At 47.6% G+C, this 18,388-nt stretch overlaps 2 protein-coding genes across 3 annotated transcripts in view; both read right to left on the reverse strand.

Annotated features, from left to right (window-relative positions):
- The window catches only part of LOC144169886 (endochitinase-like), a 53,965-nt gene extending 46,461 nt beyond the window's left edge, over window positions 1-7,504 (reverse strand). The window contains exon 1 of one of the 2 annotated variants that reach the window (XM_077699301.1): window positions 7,363-7,504. The gene's annotated coding sequence lies outside the window, so the exon portion shown is untranslated. The remainder of the gene's footprint in view (window positions 1-7,362) is intronic. The other variant, XM_077699297.1, reaches the window with a different exon arrangement.
- Window positions 7,505-10,876: 3,372 nt separating this feature from the next.
- On the reverse strand, window positions 10,877-13,818 carry LOC144168502 (sulfotransferase ssu-1-like). Its single transcript, XM_077697472.1, has 3 exons — window positions 13,792-13,818; window positions 12,661-12,936; window positions 10,877-11,608 (listed from the first exon to the last, which is right to left on the reverse strand). The coding sequence occupies exons 1-3, from the start codon at window positions 13,816-13,818 to the stop codon at window positions 10,997-10,999; spliced, it is 915 nt and encodes a 304-aa protein (XP_077553598.1). The 3' UTR covers window positions 10,877-10,996.
- Window positions 13,819-18,388: the final 4,570 nt, after the last annotated feature.

Consider the following 18,388-nt stretch of genomic DNA (forward strand, 5'->3'; position numbering starts at 1 on the left):
CTGTCTGTCTGTCTGTCTGTCTGTCTGTCTGTCTGTCTGTCTGTCTGTCTGTCTGTCTGTTACACCACGTGAACCAGTTCTGGCGGTGCAGCACTTCACCGTTCGTTTCAGTGCTGCAGCTCAGGGCACCTTCACTGCGCCGTTTCATTCACCGGTGGCGCCGACGGGTGCAGGACAAATCCGTGGCTTTTCCTGCACTCCCTGCCGAGGAGGTGCAGAAGCAGACGAAAAGTGCAGGTCTTGTTCCGCCGATTATACAGGATGGCAGAACCGACTTTGCACTGCTGTGAATTGATTCAGGAGGTGCGGGGTGGATCGAACGGACCCGAAACTTGGAGGCAAAGAATGGACTAGGGTACCACAAGACAGGAGTGGGCGGAGGTCAATGGGAAAGGCCTTCATCCTGCAATTGACCTAAATACACTTTTGCTTTTGTTGGCGATTATGATGATGATGATGTACTTGCAGAAAAGTAGTGTATGCATTAGTTCGAGACCAGCACCTGCCTGGAGCACAATTTTTCTGGGTACTGTGGATAAGGAACTGGTCAGGGATATCTGGAACGTTTCAGGTACACTGGCGATTATTTGGTGTTGATAACTGACTCCAATTTGGCAAATAAAAAGGAAAATGGTTAAAAGAAAAAGGGTTGAATGCCTTCGGAACTCGAGGGAAGGGCTTGAAATTCGCCTTCGAGGATACGAGTAGGTGGTGGTGGTGGTAAAAACGTTTATTTGAGCTTTAGGGGAGAGGGAAGGGGAAGTGGTCAGCCTCCCATGTCCAGGAGGCCGCGAGCCCGCGCCGATTCCAGAGCTCGTTTCACCAGGCAGAGCTGCTGCTCCGGTGACGAGCTGGTCAGAGCGGACTCCCACTGCTCAAGGGTGGGGGAGTGAAGGGGGGTTGGGTGCTGCGGGCAGGAGAAGACTAGGTGGAAGGTGGTAAGAGGAAGGTCACACGCTTGGCAGTTATGGGGGAAGAGGAATGGGGAGATGTGTGAGAGAATCGTGCGATTGTAGAAAGTTTCCGTCTGAAGGCGGCGATAGACATAGGCTTCATGTGGGGTAAGGGATGGGTGGGGAGGAGGGTACCTTCTTCTGTTGTTTGTGTAGTGGGAAAGGATGGAGCTATAGGTAGAGTCCAGCGGTGTTAAGGTGGTGCTTGCAGAATCTGGACGTCCTGTGGTATCTAGCCTTGCAGAGGGGAGTGCCCGGTTGTGGAGAGCGCGGGCTGCGGCATGGGCCGCTTCATTCCCAGCAAGACCAGAGTGGCCAGGGGTCCAAATTATTGTTATTTCTATTTCTTCGGGGAGACAGTGAAAGATGGGAAGAGCTTGAGGGGGTGCCAGGCCAGCTTGATACCACCGGCATGCTTGCTGAGAATCGGTGATGATGGTTAGGTAGGGCTGTAGACTCACTTTTAAATATGATCATGTCTCTTAGACGGCTTGGGCGAACCCACCTTTGGAGCTTGACAGGCCGGTCCGGATACACCGTCTTTGGAACTTGACCCTGCCAACGTTCAACACACGCACCTTGTCTAGTGATGGAAGCTTAGCTGTATTACTAGAGGAGCTCTCGGATATTAAATGGCATATTATAGGGATAAGCGAAGTTCTCACTAGCGGGCATATTCTGTGCTACAAAAGACCCGAAGACAAGAAAGGGCACCAGGTGGAATTTTTAATCAACGGAGAAACAGCAGGCAACGTGGAGGAGTTTTTCAGCATTAGCGAGAGAGATGCGCCAAGAACCGCATATGGCGACGAAGCCGTAGACAGCTTCTACGAGGACGTCAAATCGGCAATGACGAAGGCAACAGTGCAGTTCGCGATTGTGTTGAAAGGCTTTAACGCAATGGTCTGTAAGAAGCAAATGGGAGAAAGGTCAATAGGAAAATTCAGAATAGACAATCCCAACAGTCGACGATGTATACACCGGTGGGATTTGCAGAGAGAAATAACCTGAGGTTGATGATCATAATCTTCTACAAACGAAAGAATAGGAAATGGACATGGAAAGTCCTGATTGTACAACAAAGAAGAAATTGACTTCATTTAAGTGACAACCCAGGTATTGTGCAAGACGTAGAGGTGCTAAGTAAGATTCGGAGCAGTGATCATAGGATGATTAGATGCAAGCTAAGGCGAGATCTCAAAAGAGAAAAAAGAAAACTCATGAAAACCAAAAAACACCGCATGAAGTCAGTCAGAGCCAGATCGCAAAAGTTTAAAACAACTCTTCAAATAAAACTCGCGCGTCTAAACGAACTGAGAAAGGTCAGTGTAGACAGCTAAATCACAGCCTCACATCGGCACTCAGTGATTCAGCAGCAGCTGTGGAAAAAGCAACATGTAGGGAACAAACAGCAAAACTTAAAAAACGAAGGAACTATAATTGAAAAATCTAAGAACATGAAAGTATCAAGTATGGCGGATCGGATTGCATTAGCCGAGCTTTCGAAGATTATTAACGGAAGTAAAAGAAACTACATTCGTGCATATAACATGGCTGTGATCTAGGAAACGCTGCAAATAGGGGGAAGCTTGAACGCAACTAAGAGAAAGCTAGCCATTGTCAAAGACAGGATGCACGCACTCGGAGACGAGCGATGTAACATTACGCACAACTTGGACGATATAATAAAGGTAGCAGAAGCATTCTACACCAGACTGTATGCCAGCGACGTTAGACCAGGGGAAACTACCGAGAGTACAAGCTCAACTTGCGGTGTCAGATTAGTTAACTAAAGAGGTTGTTGGAAAAGCTCTCAAAGGCATGAACATCGAAAAAGCTGCAGGTGACGACGGCAGAACAGCGAATCTTTTGAACGAGGGAGGAGATATTGTACTGGAAAAGCTTGCATTACTACTTTTGGAATGCTTGAAGACTCAAAAAAATGTCCATTGCCTGGGAAAACGCTAGCATTATTATGATTCATAAGAAGGAAGATCCCAAAGATGTCAAGAATTACAGACCCATTAGCCGACACTTAGTTGTTTAAAAGCTGTTTACCAAAGTTATAGTTAGCCGCATAGGCAACAGCCTGGATTCACAACAACCCAGAGAGCAGACGGGGTTTAGGAAAAAGTACTCATCCATGACATCCAGGTCGTTAATCAAGGAATAGCAAAATCCGAAAATCCGCAGAGTACCCTAAGCCCCTTTACATGGCATTTATAGATAATGAGAAATTCACCGTAGCCGTGCTAGAAGCACTGAAAGACCAGGAAATAGAGGAAACCTACATAAGTTTTCTAGAAGACACATATAAGGAATGCACGGGCAGGATAACCCTCCACAAGCAAACCGATAAATTTCCGATCCTAAAGGAAGTGATGCAGGGAGATACCATTTTGAGCCGTTTGACGTTTGCAGACCACATGTCTTGCTGAGTGAGAGTGCAGAGCACATGCAAACAATGCTTGAAGAACTACAACCACAAAGCACGGCCGTGGGGTTAAAAATAAATTTGAATAAATCTATAGTAAAGAGCAATAAGCATGCCGACAACGTCCTCTTCAGCTTAGGAAATGGAACGCTAGAATACGTAAACGAGTGTAACTGCCTCGGACAGATGGTTAGGGCTGACCCCAACCATGAGAGAGAAATACGGCGCAGTAGGTATGGATTAGGGAGCACTCGGAAAGCGCCCACAAATAAAGAAAAATTAAGCTACCTCTGTCACTCAAAATTAAAAAGCCAAAGACGCCGACACCAACTACCTGCTATGGACGTGCCCTTCACCGAGTGCAGCGAGATCCCGACACCTTCGCGGCACAGGCCTGCATCAGGGGAGACCCCCCGATCTTCAGCGATGGCTGTGGGGGCCCCACCACCGCTGTCTTCTGGACTTCATCCGGGAAACGGGTGCAAACTTGTACCTGTAGGAACTTATGCCAAAGGGCATACTGTCGCAATAAAAAAAAATCCCGGACAATCTCCACTAATGTGAAAGCTGGGGAGATGCGAAGCATGCAGTTTATAAGTGGCGCCTTGGCGTTTTTGCCCGCGGAGATGAAACCGTTGGGGGTTGGAGGTATACAGCTTTGCTTTAGACGTCTTGTGTCTTTGAAGCAACAAGCGCTCTAGCGCAAGGCGTTGGAAAACGAGTGGCGTGGTGTGTCTTTTAGTATGCGTTACGTTCTAGCGTGAAATGTTCTAGCGGTTTTTAGTACCATGACTACATGAAACGACGATAACGACAGACGACGACGACAGCTCGAGCCCCTAAGGGGCTTCGCCCCTATAATGTACTTGGTCTGGCAATTTAGTGAGATGAAACGACAACCGGTGGAAAATTAAGGTTACAAAGTTGATACCAAGAGGTGGTAGAACAAGGCGAAGGTCATTAACACGACGGATGAATGAAATAAGGAAATTCGGGGAGTAAACTGTGGACCCGAGCATCGCAGCACAGGAGCGGTTGGAGTTAAATGGGAGAGGCCTTTGTCCTGCAGTGGACCGGAGTAGGCTGATGATGATGTCTGCTGGATGCTTTCACCACGTTCCGAGAAGCCGGCCACTTCTCAATTTTGCTTCAGACCAATTAAAAATAGTTAAGCAGGGTATTGCAGTGGCCTTTTGCAAGCCAGCAGTGGACAAATCTTGCTCACATGGAGTGGGGCAGGCCTTCTACCAGCAAGTAGAGCGACTTAGTAAGGCAGGATTTCCTCAGGCGGTTTGTCTCGTGACCAGCAAGAAAGAGGCAAAAGCCATCTTGTCGGAGGGCAGAGGAAGAAAGAAAAATTGGCTGGCGATTACGATACTCCCTAATGCGATATTTGGGCGCAGCAGCAGTGCGCTGAGGCAGCACTCACTCGTGGGTTCTCTCAACGGCAGCGATGATGAGCCTTTGCGTCGGCGGGGCGACGAAGTGCGTCTCGGGAAGGGACCGTGAACTGCGTCTTAAGCGAACGCACATCATAGTCACGCGCACGCCCCCCTCACGTTTTCGCTAAGCGTCGCGCCTTCGGGCGCCTCGTGCGGGCACAGCGTACTGCCCCGTCCCCTCCCCCACAGCACACTTTGGGAGAGTGCTGCCTCGCGCCGCCATCTAGTCGGTGTTGCGCCAAGGCGAACCGCCCTCCCCTCCCAGTTACGCGACACTCTTCCCCTTTGTTTTCTTTCATCGTTCGTTTTTTCTTTCCACTCTATGGTCCAGCTTTCGTCGCTCGATTACGATGACGGCGACGGAGCTCAGCCCACGAACGGGCAACAAAGGCTGCGCCGAAAAACGAATGTCAACATAATGAGTGCGGTGTATTCTCGGTAATTGATTGATTGTAGGGTTTAACGCGCCGACGCAACGAAGGCGATGAGGCGCGCCGTAGTGGAGGGCTCCGGATTAATTTTGACCACCTGGGGATCTTTAACTTGCGCCGAAGTCTCGTACACACGGGCGTTTTTGCTTTTCGCCTCCATCAGAAAAGCGGCCGCCGCGGCCGGGAATCGAACCCGCGACCTCGTGCTCAGCAGCGCAGCGCCTTAGCCACTGAGCCACCGCGGCGGGTCATTCTCGGTAATTACATATATGCATGAATTATCACATCGGCTAAAGAAAGTGGCAACGATATTTGGTGCCCATGTGGTATTTGCGGCGCAGGATAAGCTCAGTAACGCGTGCTCACTTGTTCGAAATAAGTTCTAGCAGCTGTCCCAGGATATGTAAGAGTGCAAAGTACGATATTACGCCAATTTGTCGAATGGAACAAAAGCGTCGTATTCCGCATGTCGATGATATGCGGTCGTGCGTATACTGGTCAAACTTGACACTGCGACCACATCAGATTAAGATAGCTTGCAAGGGCGCCCCTTTACCCCCTTAATACGTCATTACGTAGAATGTGGTTGCACACTGTATTTCAATAAGACGAGAATTCTATAGTCCCCCAAGAAACAGGCATAAATATAGTGGGAGAAGCCTTCCGGATTTCTTTTCAAAAAAGAACTGTGTTATTGACCCATCAGTGGTATTAGTAAATGAATAAACTAACATTTTAGAGGCGGAAGTATAACGTGAATTCCGATTCCCGTGCGCATGTGTACCCCTATGTGTCATGTGACAGAGCCTATAGGTGGTATTCATTGAAAAGTTTAGCGGGTGATTTCTTTGCTTGGGAACACTGAAAACCGCCATGTCCGTGGCCACTGTGCCAGCGCATGCGCTTTGCGTTTCCACCTCGCAGAAAAAAAACGCACCATCGTCCACCGTCTGCTGCGTTTCAACATGATTATCGCTGGTGACGTCAACAAATATACTATTAATCGCACTCATATTATGTGGTGGCGCTCTACCTGCCCTCGAGCACTTCGCATCACCGGGGTATGAAACCGCGGCTGCGAACGGCACGCATAAGTCCGACGCTGCAGTTGGATGCCGCCGCGGATGTCAGCGCAAGTGCACCAGCACCGTATCCACGACTTTGTCTGGTAAGTGCCCTCTAATACGTGGTTAATTTATTTGGAGAAATATTTCACGCGTACGCCGATTTAGCGCTGGCTTTCTCGCGCACTAAATGTTTCACACCAAGCAAAAGAACTCACCTCTGACATTACAGCGCGGCGGCTGGCAATCAGCTGATTTGCGGCGGCGACTTCATACGCGTCTGCCGATAGGTAGATTGTACTGTGCTGCACTCAACAGTACTTGGCAGCGTGGTATTACTTAGCATTCAGTGGGAAACAGTTTGGAAATGGTGCAGTTCCTCCTGTCAAACGGACCACTGCGCTCACGTTGCAACCTTTGTGCCACGACCAACCAGGTGTGCGCAGAGGCTGGGGTTTAATTGCACATAAGGTTGTCACACTCATGAGGGGAACCCTGACTTTTCTCGTAACAAAAGATATCGCGGTACAACTGACTATCGAATCACTCGCACACGCCTTGCACGAAAAGGCAAGGTCACGTCGCGGACCGTGGCCTGCCTGGCCGCCATAAAGGCATGGAGGAGAAGAGTGGTGCCTGATCGCCTGATCTGGGGGCAGTGCGGGCCGTGTGCACAACGTCGCCTTAGCAACAGACGCTTGGGAACGGATATGGTGGCGCACACACATGGTTGCCTGAATGAATTCCACGCCAATGAATACCTCCTGTATTTGTGTGTCTTTTTCTGACAATAAATATAATTGAAAACTGCGTTGTGTGTGTTTCCCTTGTCTCATTCGGTTTTCGCGCGCAGTTCGTCATGAACCATTTTCAACTAGCTCGGTTTTCCACTATATATCCAAGGCTGCTATCTTGACGTGCTCTCTCCACTCCATTCTCATTCTGTGCTTTTATGTCGCCCGCTCTCTTGACTAAGCTATGCGAAAAATTTGCTCACTAGCTCCCGCAATAATAATCGATTATGACCCTCTTACTCACCTGACGACATCCACGCTGTCGAGCTCCCTTCTGACGAGATGGCGACTAGCCCTACAGGAGTACGACTTTGGGCTCACGCATTAAAAGTAGAATAAAGAAATCGACGCCCTTTGGGGGCTAGACAATGACAAGTGACGCGGAAAAATACCTGGCTGTTGCGCACTACACCTGCAAAAGGCACAACAATAGAGGTACCTAGTTGGTTCTCCTCTAGAAGCGTGGTTGACTGACACTGCGGGACAAGCAATGCACGGAATGGAAGCCGCAGCTGCTAATGAACGATCAGCAGGGGGCTTTGGGCTGGTGCGCTTTGTGTCAGGTGTGTGTGTTTTTTCCCGATTCCATCTGTACGGGCTTTTCTCGTAAACAGGTTCTCGTAAACACGTGCCGTTGTCGTATACACGTGCGTCTTAGTGTACAGTTCTGTTTTTCCCCTCGAAATGGTTATGGAAAGGCGGTTACACCTGAATGATTCGAAGCTTGTGATGCCTATAGGGGATTAGGAATGCCATTTTTCGTTTTTTTGTGGTATTATTCTGTAATCAGTATCGGGTATGCCAGTCCACGAGACCTTGAAGATCATGCTTTGTTTCAATGTAAAAGCATCAGTGAAGTGGCTAGCCAGAGTAACCGTCATCGTGGCCAAAAGAGGGGCCAGAAATTGGCCGGCGGCAAAAAAAAAAATAAACAAAGAGAACCGGTGAAGATAATGTAGCCGGGGTAAAATAATATTAGTCGGAAGTGCTCTTATAATCAACATCGAGTAGATTAGTTGAAGTAAAAAGCCTAAATGTGGGTCTGGGAATCGAACCCAACGCCTTAATAATGATAGACGAAGCCATCGACAACACCAGGGCGTATCGATGGTTCTAGCTGACTACAATGTGGTCCGAGAGAGCACGCTGAGGCCTTCGATTTACAAAAGAGTGTTAGAAACATTATCTGAATGTCATGCAGCCAAGTTTAGCCTTGTTTGGACATTCTGTAAATACCCAAAATAAACATTGTAAATGCGCTTAACAAAACAAAAAGCGTTTTGCAAGGTCATCGACAATGGTCCCGAGGTCTATATAAGAATCGGGGGAAGCTGTGGACCCCAGTTTGAGCATCCCTGACTACCCCTGGTGACGGCAGTCACCCCTGACAAGCAAAACACCCGTAACTTTCCCGACGAGCTAAAATTGCAAAAAAAGAAGAAACGCACAAGGAGAGATAAAGGCCTTCAATAACGTGCGAGCTGCTTCAAAATATTATTGCATTTTAAATATCAGGGGCTACTTCAAAGATAAATCCCGTCGACACCCAAGCTTATCAGAGGTTTCTGAGTAGCCATTATGGGCTCCTGAGAAGGAAAAATTAAAATCATACACAGCTCGTATCTCAAAAAGACTTCACTGTCAGAAAATTGAAGCCTTGCGTGTCGCCAAGCAGTTTTCCAAAATCCAGGAGTGCGGTACTGCGAAACAAATTTCCATCACGAAGATGTCCCTAGGCGCTCCGTAGAGATAATTACGTAGGCGTCTGTGGCCGCCTGTCTTCCTATTCGAACGCCAGCGCTCCGACACATGATTCTGAGGAATGGTCGAGGACAATGCATTTAGGAATTAACAGTCTTTATAAGTTTCTGCAACCGCCATTTGGGCTGGCCACACAGGCGACAAGACGAGAGCCCTTACAACGACTCTGAGTAAAACACTGGCCGCGTACCTGCTCCTTTCTTCGAAAATGTAGTCAAAAGACGATAGTCTTTGTCGAGATTTGCCAAGTAAATGTCTCCCTTCGCTTTCCCGTTCACCTGTCATGTCTCTCTTGCGTCGCGTTCCTCCCAAGCTAAACACTCTGAAAGTTTGCTCAAGTCAATTTAAATTTACCGCGTTCCACTGCTCCAGGCTGGGTGCCTCTATGCCAGCGCTGCCGTACGGTGGAGACGCGCGTGAATCGAGACGCCCTACTTCAACGTTTATAGTACCGCGTTGCCCTAGTCCACGTCCGTTCCAAGCAGAACGAGGAACCTATCTAGTGGAACCTTTCGTAAGTGTTGCCGCTTGAATTCTTAAAATGCCGCCAGAAGCTTTAGAGGCGCGGGGGACAGCAGGCGACAGTGTGAATTTTTTTGCCTGCAGCAGATGTATTTCGTTTCGCAAAGATCAAGTATCTATGAATTATTTTATAAGGGAACACTGTAAATATCCCTTGTGTATTAATTTTCTGTCTTATATTTGCGTAATGCCTTGTTCTTGTTCAACAATGTTGACAAGTATGAACATATAAACCTGACTTAGACGTTTATATTTCGCTGTGAGTACATAGGAATATTGCGCAGACTTCGTTTCCCTTTGGCTGTGTGGCTCAATCGGGTCACAGACAGACAGACAGACAGACAGACAGACAGACAGACAGACAGACAGACAGACAGACAGACAGACAGACAGACAGACAGACAGACAGACAGACAGACAGACAGACAGACAGACAGACAGACAGACAGACCAAAATTTCTGCGTTTTAGTAGCCCAAGAAAGGCTATCGTCTTTAAAACAATGAATGACACGGTAAAGGACAGCAGGAGGTAAGCTGAATGTGGCGCAAGCCCGACACGAAGCCTCGTTGGTCAAACGCGCCCACTGCTTCCAAGATGAAAATGCTACCTGTTTACAGGGAGTTCGACCATGTCTCCAGCTGACCTTAACTGACTCCCTTAGACGACATCGTACCCTCCTCTCCCTCATTCCCAGCAGCCGAGAGTGTTCCTGTAATGAATAAAGTCCTCCATTTATGGATTCATCTTCGCTGGATGACGGGATTTTGGTTCCTCAACTTCAGCTCAATGATGGGGATGCTGGACATACGAGGCATGACTGACCACAGTACGAACTGCTCCTAATCGAACATGTTGAAGTGTGCGGCGGCGGGGTACGGCAATCATTCACATGCCGCAGGTCCGCAAACTCCTGCTGCACCCCGCCGCTCGCTGTTGACGTTGCTTTCGATTCAGTGTTCTTTCACAGGGCTCGTTTTGCAGCAGCCGAAGCGTAAGGTGCACAAATTTTGCATCGCTCTAATCGTACCACAAGGCCGAGAATTGCGTGTACCGCGGTTCGATAGCAAGGCTATGACCACAAGAGTTGATTAAGCCCTTAAGTAACACAACTTTACATCCCGGAAATAGCCGGATTGACACCAGTGTTTCGCAACAAGTATACCTTATTTAATGGAGAGTTCCACGTCTGTGAATAATGCCTTAATTTATGGAGCAATACACTCTAAGCCTTCGCCGCAGGTTGGTTTTCCCACAACACTCCAGAACGACAAATCAGCTTGATCGAATGTACGAGCTTGGAGAATGGCGATGTCCAGCATGCGATTAGAGAAAAATATGGGAACTGCGCTTTGACAACGGCGCAAGGCGCGCATGTGCGCTGTTGTCCAAGCGCCGATTCTACGTGTCCTACGTACGAGTAAAGCACACAAGCTCGACCGCAATCAATTTAATCTACTACGTGTTGGTCTGTTTTTTCAGGGTACGGTTGCAGAATGCTGCTCGCAATCGCTCTGTATAAATATGAAACTTCTGCAAAAGAGCCAGAAGACAGCCCAGAAAAACATCGTAAGCTCGCCTGACAACCTGCATTCGTCAGTCGAACACGCCCATCCCTTTCCACAGCAGATTCATAGGCGTGTCAACAGTCCTCTGGAAGAACTTGTTATCGATGCGGCGCGACTGCTCACCGGTTAAAAAGTTCTTCCACTGGCCAACAACCCCTTCTCGAATGAAGAACTTCCTCTTAGGCACGACGGAGGCGTAGTCCCTAACCTTGAGCTTCATGAAAAGGATGTTGGACATGCGCAGTACTGACTGCAGCTTGGACTGTTCCTGGATGAACTCGTTGATGTGCGCGCCCAGGAACTTGGCGATAATCTGAACGTGTTCCTTGGGTTCCTTCTTCATGGTCTCGTAGACGAGGAAGAGGACGTTCTCCCTTTGCCTGTAGTTCCACCACGGAAGCAGGTGGTCGAAGTAGTCATTGTACTCCATCTCCCCTCGGATGAAACACTCGAAAAGGTCTTCGAATGTTCCATTGTTGAACTGGTAGTCTTCCGGAAACGTCTTCATGATGTGGAAAATGGACACGCAGCAGTCCTTCACGTTGCGGGCGATGTAGATGTACTTGGCTTTTTCGTTGTACGCAATGCTGTTGAACGGAAGGTGGGTCTTGATGATGCGAGGGGCCTTGTACGTTTCTACCTGCGCATCCAAGAGAATGTAGTTCAATAAAATTGACAGTTGGGCTAGTTGGTTTTGATTCATCGTAAGTAGCGCTAGAGACGGGACACAGAAGAGGAGACACACACGATGGCGCTAACTCGCAACTCAGTTGCGAGTTAGCAATTTATTCGTTGCAATTTATCGATTCTCGGTGGCCGAGAATCGATAAATTGCAACGAACCGACACACAGTTTTCCCAGTGCATCGATTTGTAACCGTGAACGGCAACCGGTTAAACTGACGAGGGACGGGCGGGAAGGGGGGGGGGGGGGCGCTGCAACTGCAACTGCGTCAAACTATGTACTAGCAGAGGGGACGTCGTTAGCCATCGCCGGGTTCGAGATTTGCGGTCCAGATGTTTCTACATGTATTTACGGGTGTTCATACGATGCTTCCTGTCGGAGATGAGTTGTCCGTCCAGCAGCGAACTATCCAGGACTGACCAAAAAAAAGAGATTCAGTGTTCCGGCAGTATACAGCTGTAATTTTCGCTGCCGTCTCCAGCCCACGGAAAAATCTCGAGCCTCACTACAGCAGAGTATGTGATGTTGGACTGAAGTGCATATTGCAGCCACGCAGCCGGTAAGAGGACTCTAAGAACCACATTTTTATGTAATAAAAAACTGATTTTTGCCCCGTCTGTCTGCCCGCCGTACTCATCGTGAACCGCCGTAGTTACAACTATGGAGATCAATGACAGCACGCCAAGCAGACGAAATAAACGAGAACACAACGTAAATCCTAAGGGCACAAATCACAGTATTTATTACAAACAACACACAAATGCTTGGTCGAAGACCGAAAACTGCGCTTTTTAATGCACACGCCCTCAAAGTATTCCCAATTCCATTATACGTTTACATCCGAGATTCTCGTGGTGTGCATTCTAATACAATTTTGTTACGCCTCTTTTGTTACTTTACGCAACCATGTTAGCAACGCTGTCCGCAGTAACGTTGCTTGCCGTCCATTGCCTTTTTTTTGCCACAGGGCGAAAATTTGTACAAAGAGGGCTGGTGGGAAGCTCTCACCTGAGTTCCTTCGGCCTCCAGGTAGCAGACCTCCTTCGATAGGGTCTCCGTGATTTTGCCGAGGTGGGCATTGTTCAAGAGGAGGTAGACGATCTGCAGGACCCAGGAGCTGCCGCAGCCCGGGTACGAGTCGACCACGATGTCGTTTTCTCTCGGCTCGAAGTTAAGAGAGAAGATGACGTTCTCCTCTGCCAGTGTTGGCGACAGACGGATTCCCTCCACGTATATGAACTTGGGCTTCTTGATCACTTGAGAGAAGCCCAGGCGGTTGGTGGACTGCGACAAAGAATCGCACGGTGAGAAGGGCGAGGATTTCTTGCAAGCTCAAGTTGGCTACAAAAGTTGACGCGAAAAACCCGTAGGCAGGCAGAAGATCATACATGAAGCTACTGAGGGGGATTCGAACTGATGCTTTGTGGTGATGTTGGGGTAGGAGCTAGATACGGAGTCACCAGACACAAAAGGTCAAGAAATCTTATGAGGCAAATTGTCTGAGATCAGATGTCTTGACGTCTACCTTTTTACCTATATCTGTTGAGGAATTTCTCCTTGATGACAATAATATTACGTAATCTTAGTCTGAATCTTCAATAATCTGATACAATAATCTAAAATAACTTGAAAAATTTCAGGGGAGGTAAAGCAGGGAGTGTGTTCTGCATAGCTTCTTTTGTTCAACTGGTTCAATCAACTTTGCTATTTAGAGGCTTTAGTAACTTGCTCTAACACTGCGAGAAGCAGAAAGAGCCCACTCTCCTTATACGGTCAAAGCGAGTTTCGCTGTGAGATTTGCCTTCCTTTGATTCACAGCCAGATTTAATTAAAGAGTTATGAACATGAGACCCCGCATCAAAAGCCTCTTCACAAGCCCCACTCTATCAGATTGGAGGATTGCTCGGTTGGTGGAAGCCGTTTCCCCGAATCACAGCCTTTATCACAGCCTCACGTGACGTCTGCAAAAAGTCGGCGAACTTAAGGTTAGGTTAAGGTGATCAGGTTTAAGGGTTAGGTTAAATGATTAGTTAGGTGATTATGCTAGTTCGGCCAATTGAGTTTGCCAGCTTAACCTAATCACCGAGATACAACCTTGCCCCCATTTTTTACGATAGGGATGTATTATTCTAATGTTACCTCAGTGGACGTGGCCGAACACTGCATCGTTACGTATAACCTAACCTAATATACTTTTTAACATAGAACATGTTGCTACACTTTTTTCCATATTTCAGCCCGCCACAGGAATAAGAAAAGAGCTCGCACAGAAAACTGTGGTGAATATTGTGAAGCTTTGGTGAGTACGGATGAAATAAAGAAAGGATTAAAAATACGGAAATGAGGCGTACCATGTATTAATGTATGCGCAAGTGTTTTAAGCTACCTCATGCAATTGTTTGCCCTCTATCTTATTGGAACATTTTTTTTTCTGCGATCGAACTGATATTGGACTTGTCCCACGGCTTTTCTACGGTGAAGGGGAATTTGTTTATTACCACAAAGTCGTATTAAGCCACCTCTTATATGAAAGGAACGCCCCAATTTACTCCGTCTCTCGCAGATATTTTGCAACATAATTCCGCACTGTACCTCGTATTCGTTTGTGGATGTACGCCTCGAGATTCGCGATCGCTGCGCCGCTTGCCGCCGCTTCTCCGCGGCGTTTGCGGGATGAGCGCTGCGTGGCTGATAGGTGGTCATGCAGTGTTTTGGTTCTCTTTCGCTTCTCTTTGCCTTTCCGCGCACTAAACAACTTGTTATGGTGACGTCTGTAAGCAAACTGCACGTTTAGGGCACTTAAAAAAAACAGCTGCGTCTTGGTAGAGCGCTCGAACGCCAACGAGAGCTACCCGGGGAGGCGGTTCTGCGCGCTTCTTGGCCGCTCTCTTGGCCGGCGACGGCAGCAGCATATCACCACTGTCACCTTCGAACACGTCAGCACAAGGGAATTCTATTTATTGTCGCCTCCTTTAGACCTGATATTGGCACTGTAAGAGGTTGGTGCGTTTTGCAGAGCAGACAAGAAATGCGGCTTTGCTTCGAATATGTACGTCGTGGAAAAATATGTTTCGGGGATGTGGTTAACCCAATAGCTGACAATAACTTGTGCCTTTTATGGGAATATAAGCCACGCGAAAATGTTAAGTACACTCAAAGGCTGTGCGTTGTCAAATATGTGCCCAAGCAAGCTTTCAGTATATGTTAATGAAGGTATAAGTTAATGAAACCACGGGAAAATGAATCGTCTGCAAGTCAGGAATAAATAGAATACTCGTACGGGAATGAAAAAAACAAAGCGCAGCTTCTGAAATGCTAAAGACGTTCGTTTAAGCAAGGTATACTATTCAGACCAACAAGATGCGAAATGCAGTGATATTTTGCAAGACATTGGGGGGGGGGGGGGGGGCTAGGGAGGAGGGGGCTGTTCAACTGTCGTTGTTTACAAATGCGGAGCGAAATCAAGGAACAAACGTTTTAGTAATCACACACACACACACACACACACAAGCTGTGTGTTCACTTTTTGTTTGTTTTTCGCCTTCAACGAACGGCTGATCACTCTGCGGACGCATTTTTTGAACACAGGGTAGGCAGTTCACAAGCTATACGAGGTGTCGTTGGAAGAGTTCATTGATTGATTGTAGGTTTTAACGCGCCGACGCGACGATGAGGCGCGCCGTAGTGCAGGGCTCCGGATTAATTTTGACCACCTGGAGATCCTTAACGTGCGCCGAAATCTTGTACACACGGGCTCGTTGAAGAGTGTGGTATCTGATAAGGCTCTCTGATTTCGGTTTATGCTAGATTCTGCAGTCTCCCCGTGTCATATAACGATGTTTCGAAGAAGAGTTTAGTCGTGGAAGCGGATTACTCTATAAGCCCGTCTCCGCGCTTCTCGTGGAGGATAAGTGTTATCTTTGCGAGCGCTCACCTCGGGACAAGAGGACCCAGCATTAACATTTGTCGTCGTGTGCTGACTCCCGAGTATAATTTTGCATTATCCATCGTACTTCTTTCGTAAAATGTTTGTGAAATTTATGCCGCATTGGCTTGTTTAGGGTAGTGATCAATATAAGCGTGCTGTCAGGTATAAGTGCTCCGCTAGATTATACAAGCGCACAAAGTCGATTTACATCACAGTGTGTATGACCGCAACATGGCCATCGGCGGAAACACGGCTTACGGAGACACTGCCACTAAATTTCAGGGCAGCGGAATCGCAATCAGCTTCATGCATATGCCGGCTTCGGGACGCTGGCCTGTGACACACAACTGGCGCTCACACCGATCGAATTTACCACACTAAGATCGCGTCATAAACGTTTTTACTATCGTAAACACACCACGCTTGCAAACAGAGTGCCTGCTCCACATTATTCCGTATTTCTAACGCGTAAAAACGGTAAATCGCAGTCTTTAACGAGCCGCAAAAGCAACGGCGACAGGGGGGAGCGGGCCGGACACTCCCGCGGCTGCTTTCGAAACGGGCCGGTAGGGGGATTTCAGTGGCGCCCCTACAGGCCGCGCTCGAGGCGTATAGAATTCTTTGCAAATACGACAGATGGGTAAAAACCTTGACAAGGAATGTTCAGCCGTTGTATTGACACGGTTGTTTGTTTTTTTACGATACCGCATTTTCTTTATACTGAGTTGAATGTTATTCTACGAATGTGGCGGTATAGGGCCGTCGGCACGAAATGAACGTTCTGGGGACACCGTGTACAGGTGCCGTCATAAGTAATTGGAACAAGGATTTGTGAACTGGCTTCATGACAGCCATTACCGGTTTACAGGAAGCTTTTTAGGTTAGGGAGGACTCATAAACGTATACCAATGAGCAAGGCAGCTTTTGGAAGAAATCCCTGTAGATTTACGAGACCGTGCTCCAATTACCCTTGACGGCACCTGTACAGTGCTGTCATGGTACAGTGCTACACAAGCACCGGTAGTAGCGATGACTACGAGAAAATACTTGCCAGGTCTAGTCGATTTAAGTGGTTATTACGGGTAAATTTAATAAAAAGCTATTTGGAGTACGGCTATTAACCTGGTCGCACCTATAAACACTTTACTATCACTAAAATTTACAGGTAAGAACACATGCACGTGATCAAAAATAACTCTCCATTCACAGCGTCTGTTCGCAGTGTCGCTTCACCGCGCTGAAAAGAGCATCATCTCCGTGCGAGACAGGTCGTATCTCGGCCGGTATGGTATCCATGCGGCAGCAGTGCTGCTAGTAGGCGAGTAACTCTAAGCCGTATGCGCTCGAAGCGCAACCAATGACCTGGGGCCGAGCTATGACATTTTTAATGCCTTCACAAGGTTCTCTGCGTTGATCGGGCACGACGGACCGATAAAGCGATATACGCACAATTCGTAAACGCAGATGCAGCTCGTCCTATGATGTGGGGCAATGCTCCAAGCATTCAGGCCACCTGGGCAGCAGGAGGAAGGAGGAAGGTGTTGAGGTGAGGGACGGAGTGATACCGAGGACGGCAGAAACGGATCCAAGATCAGCTAGGAATTTTGATTGTCTTGATTCGTTCGTACTTACAGATGCAGAAGTCAGTCTTCAGTGGCTTCCCAGAGTAACACCTCGGCGAATGATCACGTCAGTTCACGGCACAAAGTACGAGGAGTTGGCCTGATGCTTCGGTTTCCGCTGAACTACCGTATTTTCGAGCGTATAACCCGCACCAAAAATGCGAAAATTTCAGGGCAAAGTAGAGGTGCGGATAATACACGGGGTTTTTTTTTCTTCAGTGCAGCTTCACGGCACTGCGCGTTGTGCCGTGAAGATGACCTTGCGTACAACACTGAGGACTCCAGCTCAAGTAATAGCTCTAGCGAGAGCATTGACACTAAGTGAATTGTGACTTTCGCCTTGCAGTCAGTGTATTCTACATGCTAAATATGCGCCTTTTCTGTCTACATAGTATGTTTGTGTTGCTTGAGCAGCGCATTTGGTATGGCACAACCTTTATTGAATCAAATGTGCGGGCAATACGCGAGGATTTTTTTTTTACTTTTCCGGCGGGCTGAAGAGGGGGGGGGGGGGGCTTATTATATGCACGGGTGGGTTATAGGCGCAAAATTAAGGTATTTTTGTACAATAGGTTCAATCTGGAGGGAGGAATATGGGGCAGCGAAAACGGCAGAGTGATAGAGAAAGAAGGGCACATGGTTGAAGGGATTGAATAGAACACCGTATTGAAGTTCCGACCAATAAGAAGCAAGGAAATAAGCGGCTTGAAAACGGCATTTATGCATCCTGCTACTGTAGCAAAAAATTATTTCAAAGAGGCTTCCCTTTTTCAGGAAAGTTTTACCGTAAATTAATGAATGAAACGTCTGCCTGCTTGCCTGTTCTTCTCAGAAGTTGATAACATTAGCTAAGCGGAGATAAGCTCGTCAAACGCTAATTAAAGCTATACTCGAACAAGCTATTCTTGTATTATCATAAAAAATCTGACCAATACGAGATGAGGCCTTGTACGTCTATACAATGCACTTTTACGGAGCTACCTGGAACCAAACTAAGGTTTACTTTTTCGCTATCACAAAATAATTTTTCACAAAATATTCCCCGCGTTTCTGCAAAAGATGTGGTTGATCCCTCTTTCATAGGAATCGGTAAAACACGAAAGTGAGATGTGTCTTCACAGGATCAGTTGAATGTTTATTCTACATCGATATGAACTTGCACTTGGCTATTTATATTTCCTCGGTA

This window comes from Haemaphysalis longicornis, unplaced genomic scaffold, assembly GCF_048455015.1.
Source record: "Haemaphysalis longicornis isolate Haplotype H1 unplaced genomic scaffold, Haemaphysalis longicornis Haplotype H1 scaffold_2, whole genome shotgun sequence".
NCBI lineage: Eukaryota > Metazoa > Arthropoda > Arachnida > Ixodida > Ixodidae > Haemaphysalis > Haemaphysalis longicornis.

Bases quoted from the DNA above. Each gene is read 5' to 3' on its own strand.
- LOC144168502 (XM_077697472.1), bottom strand. From the start codon at position 13,818: ATGCAGTGTTCGGCCACGTCCACTGAG. The intron at 12,937-13,791 runs GTAACATTAGAA...TCTTTGTCGCAG, and splicing joins GTTCGGCCACGTCCACTGAG to TCCACCAACCGCCTGGGCTT. The intron at 11,609-12,660 runs GTGAGAGCTTCC...TTGGATGCGCAG, and splicing joins TGGAGGCCGAAGGAACTCAG to GTAGAAACGTACAAGGCCCC.